Source organism: Bos taurus, chromosome 17 (genome assembly GCF_002263795.3).
Source record: "Bos taurus isolate L1 Dominette 01449 registration number 42190680 breed Hereford chromosome 17, ARS-UCD2.0, whole genome shotgun sequence".
In the NCBI taxonomy this organism is placed as follows: Eukaryota; Metazoa; Chordata; class Mammalia; order Artiodactyla; family Bovidae; genus Bos; species Bos taurus.
The window spans coordinates 37,174,315-37,191,317 of NC_037344.1; the positions used below are offsets into that span (position 1 = coordinate 37,174,315).

Consider the following 17,003-nt stretch of genomic DNA (forward strand, 5'->3'; position numbering starts at 1 on the left):
AGCCACCCTAGGCTTCCTTACTGTGCTCAGCCACCAACCAACCCAGCAGTTGAATGAAGCCACATAAGTACACACACCATGGTATAGAATAAGTGAAATATGGTGACTCATAAGGCAGATGCCTGCGAACAACTTTAAAGCAGTAGAATAAATATAAATACTACACAGTGCTACTGGAACATATCTGCAAAATATAGTGTTGAAAGAGAAAAATTAAGACACAACATGAGATACCTAGCCTATGATTGTTAATATAAATAAAACACAAGACCCAAAGAAAACAGAACAAAGCTCTTTCCTTTACCGTACCCTTGCATACCCAAGAACACACACACGCAATAATACAGTGTTTAAATACTAAATCCAAATACATTTCAGAATTTATGTTATAACTCCTTAGTCTGTTAAAAAATAGTTACTCATGAGGCTTTAGTCTTGTCTGAAGAAAACGTAAAAAGTGATGGGAAAATAATTATACTACTACTAACATTAATCATATGTGTATAACTTTTACTCCATGATTTCTATCTTAGTTCCATTAGTTTCACAAAATACTATGGACCAAGTGGCTTAAAAAGTTTATTCCTCATTCTTAAGAGGCTGGAAAGTCAAAGACCAGGGTGCCAGCATGCTCGGCTTCGCCCTTGTTTGCAGACTAGCATCTTCCTGCAGTGTCCTCCCACGGCAGGGAGAGAGAGAAACTTTCATGTCTCTTCTTATAATGGCACTAGTCCCATGACTTAATTTCCTCCTAAAGTCTTGACATCCAATAGAAGCACAATGGGAATTAGGGCTTCAACATGTGAATTTTGAGGGTGACATGCTCCATTCCAAAAGGGAGGAATAAGAGAAAAGAAAATAGTGATGAGTCCCATGCAAGTCTGATACACAGCACGGCAAACTCCATGAAATTTTGGTCTCAAGATATACTCTTTAGCTTGGTGTTGTGCCTTCTAAACCTACTGGAATGGCCGTTCTGCCTCTGCAGCTCTGCAAAGTGAGGAATTGTACCCCTAGGGCTTTGGATGGTTCTCCCCAGTTTTCAGTGATATTTCCTCACTACCATCTGAGACCTCATCAGAATGACCTCTACCGTCCATATTTCCACATTCTTTCATGGTTTCTGTTGTATTCTCTAAGAAGACAGAGACTTTCTCTCCTTTTTTTATTCCTGGGCTTTCATGAGAGTTACGTTTAACAACCCCTTCATAGCAATATTGATTTTTTCTCACATGAACTAAAAACTCCCCCAGCCTCTAGCCATGACTTAGCTTTAAAGTTGCTGTCACACTTTTATAATAGCATCCCGACTTCTGGTACCAATGTCTGTCTTAGTCAGTTAAAGTGCTTTAAGAAAATACCAGAACCTGGATAGCTTTAACAACAGAAATGTATTTGTTACCATTCTGAGGCTGGAAAGTCAGAGGCCATGTATCAGCTTTGTTGGGTTCTTCTTGTTTTGCAGACCACTATCATCTTGCTGCATCCTCATACAGCAGGGAGAAAGAGGGAGATCATCCCTCTTATGTCTCTCATAAGGGCACTGTCTCATTCATCTGTGCTCCACCCTCATGATATAATTCTTTCCAAAATTCCCTTCTCCAAATGCCATCATATGAAAAATTAGAGCTTCAATATGTGAATTTGGAGGGAATGAGTGTATAGGACACACATATTCAGTACATGGCAGTTATTAAAAATATTTTAGTAGTAACTAAAATTTAGAGGCATTTTCCACACCTTTACCAGAAGAAAATGCTATGCAAAGAAGCATTCATTTCAGGCAAAAAAGTTAAGAATTTTCCTTTTCGCAACTTGCAAATGTACATGTTTGTTTCATATCAATTATCAAATGATCTCAATTAGAGATTTATGTATGTTACAATCAGTTCTTTCATTCACTAAATGGGTTTTTCAGCCTCTTTGGCCAAGATAATCTGTGCTGCTGTTTTGTAAAAACTCTACCTTTCTCCTCCTTTCTGTGTCCCAGGGCTCTGGGTAATGTGACTGGCTGATTTTTCTGGCCAGTAAGAAGCCGGCCTGGAGGTTGCACTCAAAAGATAGGACAAGAGCGTATTATGTCTCCCCATACACCATGCCCTTAGCACCTTGTCTGCTGATTTCTTGAAGAACAGCTGTTTCTTAAGATGGAAAGTCCCAGCTCCTCACAAAACATACCTCTCCATGTAGCTCCTTCCTTCCAGGACATAGCAGTGACAATAACTTTACTGTTGCTCTCCACACACTACTGCACTAACCCATGTAGTCAATTTACATTGTTCTGTAAACCTCTTTGATTTATTCTAATTAGAGTTCTTTTCCTTTGGGGATGCAGACTGATAGTATGTTTTCTCTTCAAGTGAAAGGTGAGCATAACAAAAATACAAGCTAATAACTGTTACAGGAATGTAGCTACAGCCATCTATTCTCTGAAGCGTTTCCCTAAATACACTTTGCAAGTCAAGGCACACAATTAAAAGCATCCCACTGCTTGACCTTAAGGATAATTACCTTAAAGAGAGAAACCATTTATTCCCTCTCCTTTTTCTTCCTAAGGTTTTATAAAGTGTGCTACATACAGTAGGTTGTGAATAATTACTGGATGTGATCACATCGTCTCCAGATCCCAAACCATGCCAAACATGGTTCCTCATGGAATTTTTTTTTTCACGTCCTTTTCTGTTTTACAGGTATACAGTAGACATTTTGGTAATATTTTTAATTGACTAGAAAGATTTTAATTTGTTTTTTGCCTTTGTTTTATCTACTTATTCTAGTATCCACTCTATGCTTAGAAATTATTTCTCACTCTGCTAATTACTAACTCCACTTCTGGTATATCACCTCTGATCCATTTACTAACTTTTGCATGAAACACACACAGAAGAACAGGTAAAGTCAGAGAGGTTGCTCTTTTCAGATTTTCTTGTTGTTTTCCAAAATCAAATTGGGGAGAGCAACCAGTCTTTAAAAATGCCATATTAGGCCATAGTTGTTATGTTTCCCTCTAAGCTCTTAAGCTCTTCAAAATATGGTGGATAATTTAGATATTCGAACTCTGGTCTATAGTGCATGTGGTGTGCACAGAATTCTTTTATTTTTTTTTTTTCAAAGTGAAGGATTTCTTTGGTCTACTTTTTATTTGCTGGATATAAGGTATGCTTTTAGGCTGGTTTAGAGACCATAGATTCACAGCCTGTGTATGTTTTATATTCGACTAGATTCAACATTTAGCCAGAATCTGATTTTTTTTTTTTTTTTTGTATGCCATGGTTACTCACTAGAAGTTATGGACCTTCAGATACTGTGTTAATTCTGTCAAGAAATTAGACATTCTCAATATAGCGAAATTAAGTTATATATTTACATGTCAGTTTTTTCTAGAAGAATCAAATTCTCATCACCACAGAAAAATAAGATATGAGAGAAGGAAAGACAATATTAGATTTCATATTCATATATACATTTTACTTCTTTTTAAGAAAAAAAATGAAAGGGAGAGGTGATGTACTTAAAATATTTAACACAGAATTTCTAAAATATGCTTATAAAAGGCAGGCAGGAGGGCATCCTCGTGTTCATTTTACAGCTTTTCAACCTGTGTGTTGAAAACAGAAAACATCAAAATATTATCATTTGTCAAACACTTCTAAGCTTTAGGATAATTCAGAGACTGTCCTTGCTCTTGTTATAAATCTCTACTAAATGTGTCAATTCTATTTCTCTATGCTTCCCTTCTTCCCAATGCGAATACGACCACTGTTTATAAACAGGTATAGTTTATTGAGCTATTTATGTGAAGTTCAGATAAAAACTAAATCCTCTGGTACTTGAGTAGCAACAACATTCAATCTTTTCTTACAAGGGTCAGTCTGGGATAATAGAAAACAAGAAAATATAAAAGAATTCATAAACTAGTGAATGATGGCTCATGTCAGATTTATGGTGTGTGTCCATGAAAACTCTGTGCTAACTGTAACGCAATGGAGGATGCTATTTCAACAGCACATTGTGTATGTGGAGCTATATATTAATTACAAGGAGTGTGTATGTTAGTCACTTAGTCATGTCGGACTCTTTGTGACTCTGTGGACTCTAGCCCTCCAGGCTCCTCTATCCATCAGATTCTCCAGGCAAGAATATGAAGTGGGTTGCCATTCCCTTCTCCATTCCTGACCCAGGGATTGAACCTGGGTCTCCCACATTGCAGGCAAATTCTTTACCAACTGAGCCACAGGGGAAGCCCATTACAAGGAGAGGGACTTTTAGTTCCTTATCTGTTAAACATTTCTTACCTTCCAGTTGGAAAAGCGAGATACGTATCATCCAATTAGAAAAACAAGATACTACTAATCCTGCATTTTACGAAGTACTAATTATTTACTTGAGCATATGTTTTCCATACAATTCAAACAATATAGTTTCTAAAATTGAGACATCAGAAAAGTTTGGGGAAATGCTTTTATTTATATGTGGATTGCAGCATTTTTTTTAATGAATAAGGTGTAGTATCTGGCTAAATAAAACCTCAAATACACTCAGTCTCCACTTACTGCTCCCCATTTGCATCCATTGATATACAGAAAAAGATTGTTCTAAAATATGTAGAGGTGCAGATGACAGGGTTTGAGGAAGGAGATCATATAGCAAAGGAGAGGGTGAATCAGAAAGACTGCGAAATCTGTGGGAACAGAAAAAAAATCATGGTTCAAAAAGATATTAATACATGCACACCAAAGCCATTGCAGCACTGTTTACGATAGCCATGATATGGAAGTAACCTAAATATCCATCACCAAAAATGAAAGTGAAGTCGCCTAGCCATGTCCAACTCTTTGTGACCCCATGGACTGCAGCCTGCCAGGCTCCTCCATCCATGGGATTTTCCAGGCAAGAATACTGGAGTGGGTTGCCATTTCCTTCTCCAGGGGGTCTTCCTGACCCAGGGATCGAACTTGGGTCTCCTGCATTGCAGGCAGATTCCTTACCATCTGAGTCACCAGGGAATCCCTGTCCATCAACAAACGAGTGGGTAAAGAAGATGTGCTATAATATATACAATAGAATATTCAGTTCACTCGCTCAGTCGTGTCTGATTCTTTGCAACCCCATGAATCGCAGCACGCCAGGCCTCCCTGTCCATCACCAACTCCCGGAGTTCACTCAGACTCACGTCCATCAAGTCAGTGATGCCATCCAGCCATCTCATCCTCTGTCATCCCCTTCTCCTCCTGCCCCCAATCCCTCCCAGCATCAGAGTCTTTTCCAATGGGTCAACTCTGCATGAGGTGGCCAAAGTACTGGAGTTTCAGCTTTAGCATCATTCCTTCCAAAGAACACCCAGGGCTGATCTCCTTTAGAATGGACTGGTTGGATCTCCTAGCAGTCCAAGGGACTCTCAAGAGTCTTCTCCAACACCACAGTTCAAAAGTATCAATTCTTTGGCTATTAGTCGTAAAAAGAACAAACTTTTGGGCCTAAAGATTACCCTACTGAATGAAGTAAGTTGGACACATAAAGATACATATGATATGACATTGCTTATATGTGGAATATAAAATAAATAAAGGTGTAAAAGTGAAGTTATTTACAAAACAAACAGAGACAGATGTAAAATGCAAACTAATGGTTACCAGGGAAGAAAAGTGGAGGGACAAATGTAGAGATTGGGACTGACATATACATACTACTATATATAAAGTGAATAACTCATAAGAACATGCTGTATAGCACAGAGACATCTACTCAAAACTCTGTAATGGCCTATATGGGAGAAACAACTCTTAAAAAAAGTGGCTATATGTATAATTGATTCATTTTGCTGTACAGTAGAAACTAGCACAACATTGGAAATCAACTATACTCCAATATATATATATATTTTTTTAAATAAAGAAACACTTCCCCAGCTTCTAAGATGGGGACTGGTTCTTAGTGACCAGAAGTCAGATTTAATATTAGAAGTCAGCTTTAAACAGAACTGTCCAGGTGGGAATATGCATGGACTCTGGTAAGAGGCAACCCTAAATGAAAACTCAGGAGATAAAATAATTGTTTTTCTGCAAATCTTTGGAGTAACTTTTACTCTAAGTTTTGGAATATCGTTGCTCTTGGGACTGACCATATGGCAAATTAATACAAGTCATTAGCTGCAATTATGAGATTCCTTCAGTAGCATCTGAGGTGATGGATTTGAAAGCAGAACAGGAGCAGAATAACATTGCAGATGCTGTAGAGTGAGTGACTTAAAAACAGCTTTGTGAGATTCTATGTGATCAGACTCATTTGGGGACTGTCTAGTGAAAGATGTGGGGAAATAATTCATTATACAAATGCAAGACCTATATCCTGGTCTTGTGGGATCTGGAGGTCTTTGTTCAGCTGCTCTTTATTAGGGTTCATGATGTTTCAATCATGTTTCTCTCTAAGTATCTATTCTTTTCCTCTCTCTGCCAAATCACTTCCTCTGCAAGGCTCCTGAATTGTCATGACATAAACTCTCCATCTTCTTAAAGATCCAGGTCCTAAAGTCAGCCACAAAATTTTCTGGTGTTTTTAGTGAAAGTCCTTGAGGTATCAATTTCAAACCCCTTCATCTGTGCAGAGTTCAAAGTCACCAGTATTCCATGGCCATCTGTTTCACCCCCTCCCTAAGAACTGAAACAACAACTCTAAAAGATGGTGATGTGAGGTAGGCTGCCCTTGTTCCTGATCAAGTGGACTATTTGGTGATTGGGTGAGGTGTGGACTGGGCATGAATCCTGTTGATACAAGGGAGGGCAAGAAGAAAAATGTGAATTTCTATTATTAAAATGATCTCTGTTGAATTCACAAATGGAGAAATCTCATCATATTTGGGTAACTGCTGCTGCTACTAAGTCAATTCAGTCGTGTCTGACTCTGTGTGACCCCATAGACAGCAGCAGACAGATACCAGGCTTCCCTGTCCCTGGGATCTCCAGGCAAGAACACTGGAGTGGGTTGCCATTTCCTTCTCCAATGCATGAAAGTGAAAAGTGAAAGGGAAGTTGCTCAGTAGTGTCCGAATCTGTGCGACCCCATGGACTGCCACCTACCAGGCTCCTCCGTCTATGGGATTTTCCAGGCAAGAGTACTGGATGGAGTGGGGTGCCATTGACTTCTCTGAATTTGGGTAACAGTGCATGCTTATTTTTAACATTGTGGGAATACTGGTTACATAGAAAAAACTGACATTTGTTCTTATTTTTCCATCTATGGAAAATCTATTCTGAAATCTATTATGCCATAAGAAAGATTATATTTGATGTCAAAGGGAAAATTATGCTACTGAAAGGTTGCAGTTGCAAGCTGTGTGCTACACCAGGATTTGTGAGTTCAAGAAGAGAGGATTTCGATCTCGGGACAGAGACGAGTCTTGACTACTCAGAGTTTTTGTGTAGCCAAGTTTTATTAAAGTATAATAGAGGTACAGAAAGCTTTTGACACAGACCTCAAAAGGGGACAGAAAGAATGCCTGCTTGTAAGTTTTTAGCAAGGCATTTTATGTCTGGTAGTGAGAGCTGATAATCAGATAAGAGAGACACCTCCAGGCTAAGGGAGTTTCACCAGGCCCCTCTCCCACAATGTGCATTTATGAGATAAAATGGCACCAGGTGTGTCATCCCAGGCCATAAGATAATTGACATGAATACTGGTTTGTTGAGCCATTATCTTTTAGAGTCTCTTGATGAGTGTGAAAGAGGAGAGTGAAAAAGTTGGCTTAAAACTCAACATTCAGAAAACTAAGATCATGGCATCTGGTCCCATCACTTCATGGCAAATAGATGGGGAAATAATGGAAACAGTGGCAGACTTTATTGTTTTGGGCTCCAAAATTACTGCAGATGGTGACTGCAGCCATGAAATTAAAAGATGTTTGCTCCTTGAAAGAAAAGCTATGGCCAACCTAGACAGCATATTAAAAAGCAGAGACACTACTTTGCCAACAAAAGTCCATCTAGTCAAAGCTATGGTTTTTCCAGTAATCATGTATGGCTGTGAGAGTTGGACTACAAAGAAAACTAAACACCGAAGAATTGATGCTTTTGAAATGTGGTGTTGAAGAAGACTCTTGAGAGTCCCTTGGACTGCAGGGAGATCCAACCAGTCCATCCTAAAGGAGATCAGTCCTGAATATTCATTGGAAGGACTGATGCTGAAATTGAAATTCCAGTACCTTGGCCACCTAATGGGAAGAACTGACTCATTTGAAAAGACTCTTTATTAGGAGTCTTTTTTATTAGGAGTCTGATGCTGGGAAAGATTGAAGGCGGGAGGAGAAGGGGATGACAGAGGATGAGATGGTTGGATGGCATTACTGACTTGAAGGATATAAGTTTGAGTAAGCTCCGGGAGTTGGTGATGGACAGGAAAGCCTGGCGTGCTGCAGTTCATGGGGTAGCAAAGGGTCCAACATGACTGAGTGACTGAATTGAACTGAACTGAACTGAGCCATTGTCAGCCCAAGGTTTGAGAAAAGAAAAATATATTAGGTGGTACCAATTTGAAGAAAGGCAACTTTCAAAGCAAATACATGGTTTCATTAACATAGCTTAAGAAGAACATTTCCATAAGAAAAACGCATCAGTTAGTTCAAGGTTTGAGAAAAGTTTAAGCTAGGGGAACAAGGTGTCGTCAACAGATAAGGGAAAAAAATCTACCCCTTGAGATTTATTTCCTCCTGTCCTTTGGGGACCCCTACTGAGACTCTTAACACTCTTATTACTTAAGATATAAAAAATGGACAAATTCTGTTTCTTGAGAATGTACTATTTTCCTGGTAATAAACATACATTTATTCTCATTCTCAAAACAAGTTACTTTTATTCTCTTCCTGCTGATGAGGAAATTGAAACTTGTGGAAGTCAAGGACTTCATGTAAGGTCATATATCCATTCTGTTGAAAAACTTGGTCATGAAACTAAATCAGCCCATATTGAAAATCTTTACTTCATCCAAAACAAGTTCTCTGAACATGAATCACCTCAAAACCTCACTTTAAAGCATAAAAGCAGTAATTAAACTTGAATCTTTCTATAAACTTTATAATGAACTAAATTGATTAAACACTCAGAAAAACAAAATAATTTGGGAAAGAAGAAAAGACTGTCACCCTCTTCAACAAATCTGACATCAAATCCACACAATGCCGTGCTGAGAGGTCCAACTTTCCTAATTGCTATATTTCCCTAATAAACAAAGTGATCACAAGAGTAAGTTTTAACTCTCATTTCTCATAGTCTGCAACTTCCTATAGACATTCTGACAAATATTAGACAAACTATTAGGCCTAGTACTATGCAGAATTTTATGGTATTAAGTAGACGTGACAGTTAAGAGACTTGTAAATAATAATCACAGACTAATGAACAGTGGGAGACTTCAGAATATCAATCTGTACTAGGGGGAAATTTTGAATTAGAGACACTACTTCCTACCCAATAAATCAGTAGTGAAAAATTGAAGGCTTTCTCAATGCATCTGCTTATGCAGCTAGATCTGTAGTCCTGAAGAAGCATACAACGTGGATGCCAAAAGGAATGTAATTTTATCACCCTACAAGGGGCTTTTGCATTTTTAACTGAACCATTTTTAAAAATTTTAATTACCTCCAAAAGAGGCTGGATTGTATCACAGAAAACTTGAGTGCATCCTTCAGTATCAGAGTGAAACTAGTTCAAGGTAGTTAGAGCTTGTCTCTTCCTTCTTCTTTAGCAGTCAAATAACATTGCCCAAAGGGAACAGAAGACACAAAGTTAAGAGAACTGAAATGCCAAGTCTTGATTGTTTATGGCTTTTATTAAATGTGAAAATTACTGATTTTGCCTCTGAGCACATGCATCATATAGAACAGAAAAGAGACAGTATCTTCCATAATAATTAACAAATTCATAAAAGATACCAGACACAGGTATACATCTTCATACTTACATATCCTTTATCACTGTTAATGAATAGAAACACACCTCTTTTCAATATCCCAAGTCCATTATTTATTAAGACAAGTATAAGTAAGCCAAATTATTTATATTTAAAATTTTATGGTATTTTTGATGCTGATAACACAAAAATAGTTGGACTTGGTTTTTATTTTGAGAGTTTTTAAATTCTTTAGCATTCAGGTAGTATTCAGGTAGCAGAGACACTACTTTGCCCACAAATTCCGTATATTCAAAGCCATGGTTTTTCGAGTAGTCATGTACAGATCCGAGAGTTGGTTCATAAAGAAGGCTGAGCACAGAAGAATTTCTGCTTTCAAACTGGTTCTGGAGAAGACTCTTGAGAGTCCTTTGCACTACAAGGAGTTCAAACCAATCAATCCTAAATGAAATAAATATTCCCTGAATATTCATTCGAAGGACTGATGCTGAAGCTGAAGCTCAAATACTTAGGTCACCTGAGGCGAAGAGCTAACTCATTGGAAAAAACCCTGATGCTGGGAAAGATTGAAGGCAAAAGGAGAAGTGGGTGATAGACAATATGATGGTTAGATAGCACCACAAGCTCAAAGGACATGAGTTTGAGCAAACTCTTGGAGATAGTGGGGGACAGAGGAGACTGATGCGCCTCTCCGTGTGGTTGTAGACAGTTGGATGAACAACAACAAAGTACTTAAAACCTATACCAGGTATTCATGTTTTGATGGGAACATTTGGAAGTGATTGCTAACATCATATAGGTGTCTTCATATCATTGTAATCAAAACTGAAATTGTATCCCGACTAGTATGGTACGAGCTTCGTTTACTGAAAGAACAGTGACCCAAATATTACTGACACAAGACAAGATAAAGATCCAGGAAATTAATAAGAAATTGTGCATGTCATTCTGAAATATTCTACAAATATTATTTCAAAATGATTACTTTATTCCATTTCAAGTATATATAGAAAAAGTAATAGTTACCAAGTAATAATACTTCAGAATATTATAATTAAGCATTAATCACTTAATTTCATTAATCCATTAAAATTTCTAGACTCTTTGGAAGCAAGGTGAGTTATATTCACCTCCAGTATATTTCTAGTGCTTTCTATTTAGTAATCATTCAATAAATGTTTAAGAAATCTTTTTAAAGTAGTTATACATGGTAGCTCTTCTTTTGTGTAGAAAAAGTCATGCTCTCTCCAAAGGCAACAAATAGTCTCTCACAAATCTTCAAATATTTCTAAAATTATTGCATAGTTTCCTAACTCTATGAAATGTAGTAACATAGAAGCAATGTAGGGAAAGAGCATATTAGCCAAGATGGCATGGTCAGGCTTTCTTACCCCAGGGCATCTTGCTTTTGTCCCACGTTTTATAAATCATGATTATGTAACAGCTGGGATCACTTACAGCCCTGCACATGCACATTACCAGGTACTTACTAAGATGTGGACTACTTGTGATATGAGTTCCAACTAAAAAGCAGCGGCATTACTGCCAATCATGGCTGTATCCCTTGAGTCAATAACAGAGGAGAGAATACACTGTGTCTGTGGCTATGGCTGCTGCGCCAGTGAGGCGAGAATAAGGAGTCTGCAGCTCCTATGGCTCCTCGCATTTTCTTCTAGCCTCTTAGCTTGCCCCTTGCCTACCATGGGTTCAGTGAACAGTGAGTTCAGTGAACAGCAAGACAACTGGCCTCATTCATGAACAGGATCAGCGATACTAGCAGTTACAATCTTATCTCTGTTTTAGTAAAATATTTGTGCTTATGCACTTCATAACTTCCATCGTTATGACTGATTTTTTAAGAACATTTATTTCGTTTTATTCTATGATGTTAAAGGTCTGTGTTTATTCATATTTTGAGCTTGTCACATGCTTATATTGAAATTTTAAGGTGCTATTATCCTGAATGTATTTCTATATTATGTATCCATATATTTCTATATTATGTGTGTAGATATTTACAAAAAATAAATTTTTTAAGAAATAGTATACGGAAAATAAATTTTCTAGGTGACAAGAATAAAATGGGCCATTTTTAGAGTTTTTTTGTTTTAATTGTAGTTACTGTTTTGTCTCTAAGTAGTGTCTAACTCTTTTTGCCATAAGGGTGGTGTCAGATCACCCTTATGGCAGAAAGTGAAGAGGAACTCAAAAGCCTCTTGATGAAAGTGAAAGTGGAGAGTGAAAAAGTTGGCTTAAAGCTCAACATTCAGAAAACTAAGATCATGGCATCTGGTCCCATTGCTTCATGGGAAATAGATGGGGACACAGTGGAAACAGTATCAGACTTTATTTTTTTGGGCTCCAAAATCACTGCAGATGGTGACTGCAGCCATGAAATTAAAAGACGCTTACTCTTTGGAAGGAAGGTTATGATCAACCTAGACAGCATATTTAAAAGCAGAGACGTTACTTTGCCAACAAAGGTCCGTCTAGTCAAGGCTATGGTTTTTCCAGTGGTCATGTATGGATGTGAGAGTTGGACTGTGAAGAAAGCTGAGCGCTGAAGAATTGATGCTTTTGAACTGTGGTGTTGGAGAAGTCTCTTGAGAGTCCCTTGGACTGCAAGGAGATCCAACCAGTCCATTCTGAAAAAGATCAGTCCTGGGTGTTCTTTGGAAGGACTGATGCTGAAGCTGAAACTCCAATACTTTGGCCACCTCATGCGAAGAGTTGACTCATTGGAAAAGATTCTGATGCTGGGAGGGATTGGGGGCAGGAGGGGAAGGGGACAACAGAGGATGAGATAGCTGGATGACATCACCAACTTGATGGGCATGAGTTTGGGTTAACTCTGGGAGTTGGTGATGGACAGGGAGGCCTGGTGTGCTGCAGTTCATGGGGTTGCAGAGACAGACATGACTGAGCGACTGAACTGAACTGAACTGAACTCTTTTTGCAACGCATGGACTGTAGCCTACCAGGCTCCTCTGTCCACAGGATTTCTCAGGCAAGAATACTAGAGTGGAATTGTCATTCCCTTCTCCAGGAGATCTTCCTGATTCAGGGATTGAACCTGCATCTCCTGCTTTACCACTGAACCACATGAGAAGCCTTTTGTTTTATACTCATAGTAAAGTCATCTTAATCTTATTTTTTTCATTTAGGAGCAAAGTCAGTTAAGAATACCTCTCTCATATTTATTTTTAAGGAAATTTTGGAAATATTAGAAAGTGCTTTAATCAATATTATTAAAAAAAATAAAAGTCCCTTCCAATTCTGTTGGGCTTTATGCATTTTGGGTGTAACTTTGTAAAGTAGTTTCTATCTCATTTTATCTTATTTTTGCTAGGAAGTCACCCATGTTATACATAAGGGTTTCCATATATATTCACCCCCAAACAAGCAAAACCCCACAAAATTGACTTCTCCATTTCACAGGGACTTCTGATCATCTATAGCTAGCATTCAGGACAAAAATAATTGAAGTAATCAAAGAGATCACCAAAATATATTTTAAAACATATTTATTTTTAAATTAAATTTAATAGAAAAATGCCATAAATATCCAAAGTTCATCATTATTCAATATAAAATGATTAATACAACACAGGTGTATCATTAATAATTATAACAGTATTAGCATGGCAAGGATGAAACTTTAACTTGGATTTAGAACATAATAAAATAAATGTTAAAATTGTAAAGGTAGTTAAGGTGATCCTAAAATGCAATAAATAGAAGTCTAATAGTTCTATAGTCCCTAAATCTACATCTATTAAGGTGAAAAAGCTTAAAATGAGAAAAATATGAATACTTATCTAAACAATGATGAGTATCAAATTTATTTGGTTATCACAAGCAATATAAGACGTCAATGAAGTGAGTGGAAAAGATGTATACTCAAGGTTTTTATTCTTTCTCATTTTCCTAGACATTAACTAAGTTGATTCAATATCAGTGGGTTTTGAGACATGCAAAATATGTCTACTTTTTGGCCCTTGATGATAAAAGTAAAGTGTGTTGCTCCAGTTAACTAGATACATCGCTTTTAATTATTTTGCTTTCTATAGCATGAGTTATAAATGTTTGGCTTTAATGAAAGGACAACCTAAGGAAGGAGGAGGGCAGTGGGATTTAAAGCAGACTCTAACAAGATTCAGCCACCAGTTCCTGCACAACCTGATAACTAGTGCCCAGGCTCTGAGTCCTCTTTTCACCTGCCCATAGTGCATTTCCTTCATCCCTTTGGAGTTTCCTGTCTAACTTTGATTTTCATTTTTGCAGGTTTGGATTTATTCTTCATAAAGATGAAGCTGCACTACAAAAGATTGATCTTGAAACCATGTCATACATCAAGACTATTAATTTGAAGGACTATCAATGCATCCCGCAGTCACTAGCATACACACACTTGGGAGGATATTACTTCATTGGCTGCAAACCCGACAGCACTGGGGCAGCTCCCCCACAGCTCTTGGTGGACGGTGTCACCGACTCAGTCATTGGGTTCAACAGTGACGTGACGGGCACTCCATACGTCTCTCCAGATGGACACTATCTTGTCACCATCAGTGACGTGAAAGGTCTTGTGAGGGTCCAGTACATCACCATCAGAGGAGAAATACAGGAGGCTTTTGATATTCACACTAATCTGCACATATCTGACCTGGCCTTTCAGCCATCCTTTACGGAAGCCCATCAGTACAACATTTATGGTAGTTCAAGCACACAGACAGATGTGCTCTTTGTGGAGCTTGCCTCCGGGAAGGTTAAGATGATAAAAAGCCTTAAGGAACCACTCAAGGCAGAAGAATGGCCTTGGAACCTGAAGAACAGACAAATCCAGGACAGTGGCTTGTTTGGTCAATACCTGATGACTCCTTCCAAGGACTCTCTCTTTATACTTGATGGACGACTCAATAAATTAAACTGTGAGATCACTGAAGTTGAGAAGGGAAACACAGTCATCTGGGTTGGAGAAGCCTAGAAGCCCTGTTAAATAATTATTAAATCAAGAGTTTTCCAATACACTGCACTAATCCATTATTTAAATTTACAGTTTAACTTTCTAAGTTTGTATCCTAGCCAAACATCAGTTATTTGGATGGCCCAAATAAAATAGTTTTTTTTTTTTTAAACAAAGACATACACAATTATTAATATTGGTTGATTAGAAATAGTTAACACAGTATTTAATGAGAAACTATTTAAATTATAAGAACCAAATCAACTGTTATGTTTTTTTCCAATAGAATAGGAATTTAAATAATTAAAAATAACTCAACTGCAGGGAATTTCCAATGAATTCTAAACACCATTTCATCTTGAGGGTTATTAGTCTATTTTTTTTTCTGTCCTTTTAGTATGCTTAAACCAGAAATAAAAGATGTTGTAGAACCTTAAAATTCTTAATTCAAAATATTCTGTCCCATCCACTGTTTCTAATCTTTCGTGCCTTGAAAGGAATGTCACAAGAGGAAAAGGAAGGCTAAAAGCTGCATACGGACCACTCTCATCACTATAAATTTCTTGTCATTTAAAGAGAAAAGTTGAACATCTTTTGCACCAAACCCAGCCTTCAGTCATTTGTCTAACCCTCAATGAAATATCATTTGAAGACATAAACTGTCCTTAGGCTGTACACAGGTGACAAATTCTATTTGACACTCACTGTATAATCTGCAGCATGCTATGGAAAATGGGGAGGAAGGGAGGAAAATAATTATGGTAATATGTTTGCAGTGTATTCGTGACTCATTTTGCTTTCAATCACGAGAGTGCATTATATTTTTAATGCAAGTTTGTCTGGGATGTCAACTGCTTACAAATATCTCTTATTAGTGGAATAGACTTTTTTGTTTCTTATGATGTAGTCCAGTGTTGCATTAGCAGGAACTTTTATTTCCAAAATAGAAGCATTATTTGTGTCTGCTTAGAGTAAACCACATTTAGGGAAATTAACAACAGAGAGAAAAAAAACTGACTAGAGAACTGATGAGTATTAGCGGTTTAGGACAATTAGTAACAGAAATTGGGAATTAGGGGGTAGCACCACAGTGGTGAGAAAAGATGTACTTCTCTATCGCCTTTGCTATTTAAATATAATCCATCAAAGGACTCATTCCTTAATAACTTTCCCAAATGACTTCTGCTTAACTCCTATGTAATCCTTAAACAACTCTCTCACTGTGTGTCAAAGTTCAAAACCTAACTAATCCTCTTATTTGAGACACTGCATAGAAGTAAAAATCATTGCTTTCATTTTCCAGGGCAAATAAAAGGCCAGTAGAAGTGCATTAAAACTAGTAACTTGGTTTATTGAAATAAGCAGATTATTATCCAGGCTTAAAGTAAAAGCTTACGTTGTTTGGAGAATCTTTTTACTTATTATATTTTTGTTTTATTGTTGCTAAAAATGCTAATGTACTGTTGAAATGACCTCCATTTCCTGAAGGTAATCCAATAATGTCTTTTTTAAATACAAATTTTACTCAAGCTTAATTGTGTAAAACTGCTTAGAAACCTGAAATTTTATAGTGTGTACTATCTTATGTATATATAGCATCCTGAACTATGTGATAACAGTAGATTTATTCTTAGCTTAAGGAAACATTATGGGAGGCAGATTTAATGGACAACAGAAGTTAGCTTATGTTTCTACTTACCTGCTTTCCTTTTTAGCAATTTTCTTCTTTGTGAACATGAACCACATAAAGTGGCTGTGACCTAATGATTTAACCTAAGTCTGTCTCATACACCCTTCTTTGGTAGCTGACACCATGTGGCTGCTTTGTCTGTAGACACTGCTTGATAAAAGAGAATAAACCTCTTACATTTTAACCCTTGAGAGTTCAGTCAGTGTTTTAATGTGAATACCCATGTTTGTTTTATTTTTCCTCCCAGTGCTTCAAACACAGACTGGTTTATGTCCCCATTGTTTTGAAAGTGATGGGATGGGGTAGAAGGCAGGTAAAGTGAGACCAATCAAGGAAAGACAACTTAGCTTCATTATATCAATTCTAAGTGGCTCTGTCACTTCATATTCATATGTAAAGCAAGATATTTATCCTTTTAAGATGTCTATTTCATTATAATCCCTTCTT

General features: G+C 37.4%; 1 protein-coding gene across 2 annotated transcripts in view; it reads left to right on the forward strand.

The window, feature by feature from the left end:
* The window catches only part of FSTL5 (follistatin like 5), a 930,240-nt gene extending 913,500 nt beyond the window's left edge, over nt 1-16,740 (forward strand). The window contains exon 16 of one of the 2 annotated variants that reach the window (XM_024977492.2): nt 14,185-16,740. In XM_024977492.2, the coding sequence (XP_024833260.1) occupies nt 14,185-14,887 (703 nt within the window). In that variant the 3' untranslated portion in view covers nt 14,888-16,740. The remainder of the gene's footprint in view (nt 1-14,184) is intronic. The other variant, NM_001206863.1, reaches the window with a different exon arrangement.
* The last annotated feature ends 263 nt before the right edge of the window (nt 16,741-17,003 follow it).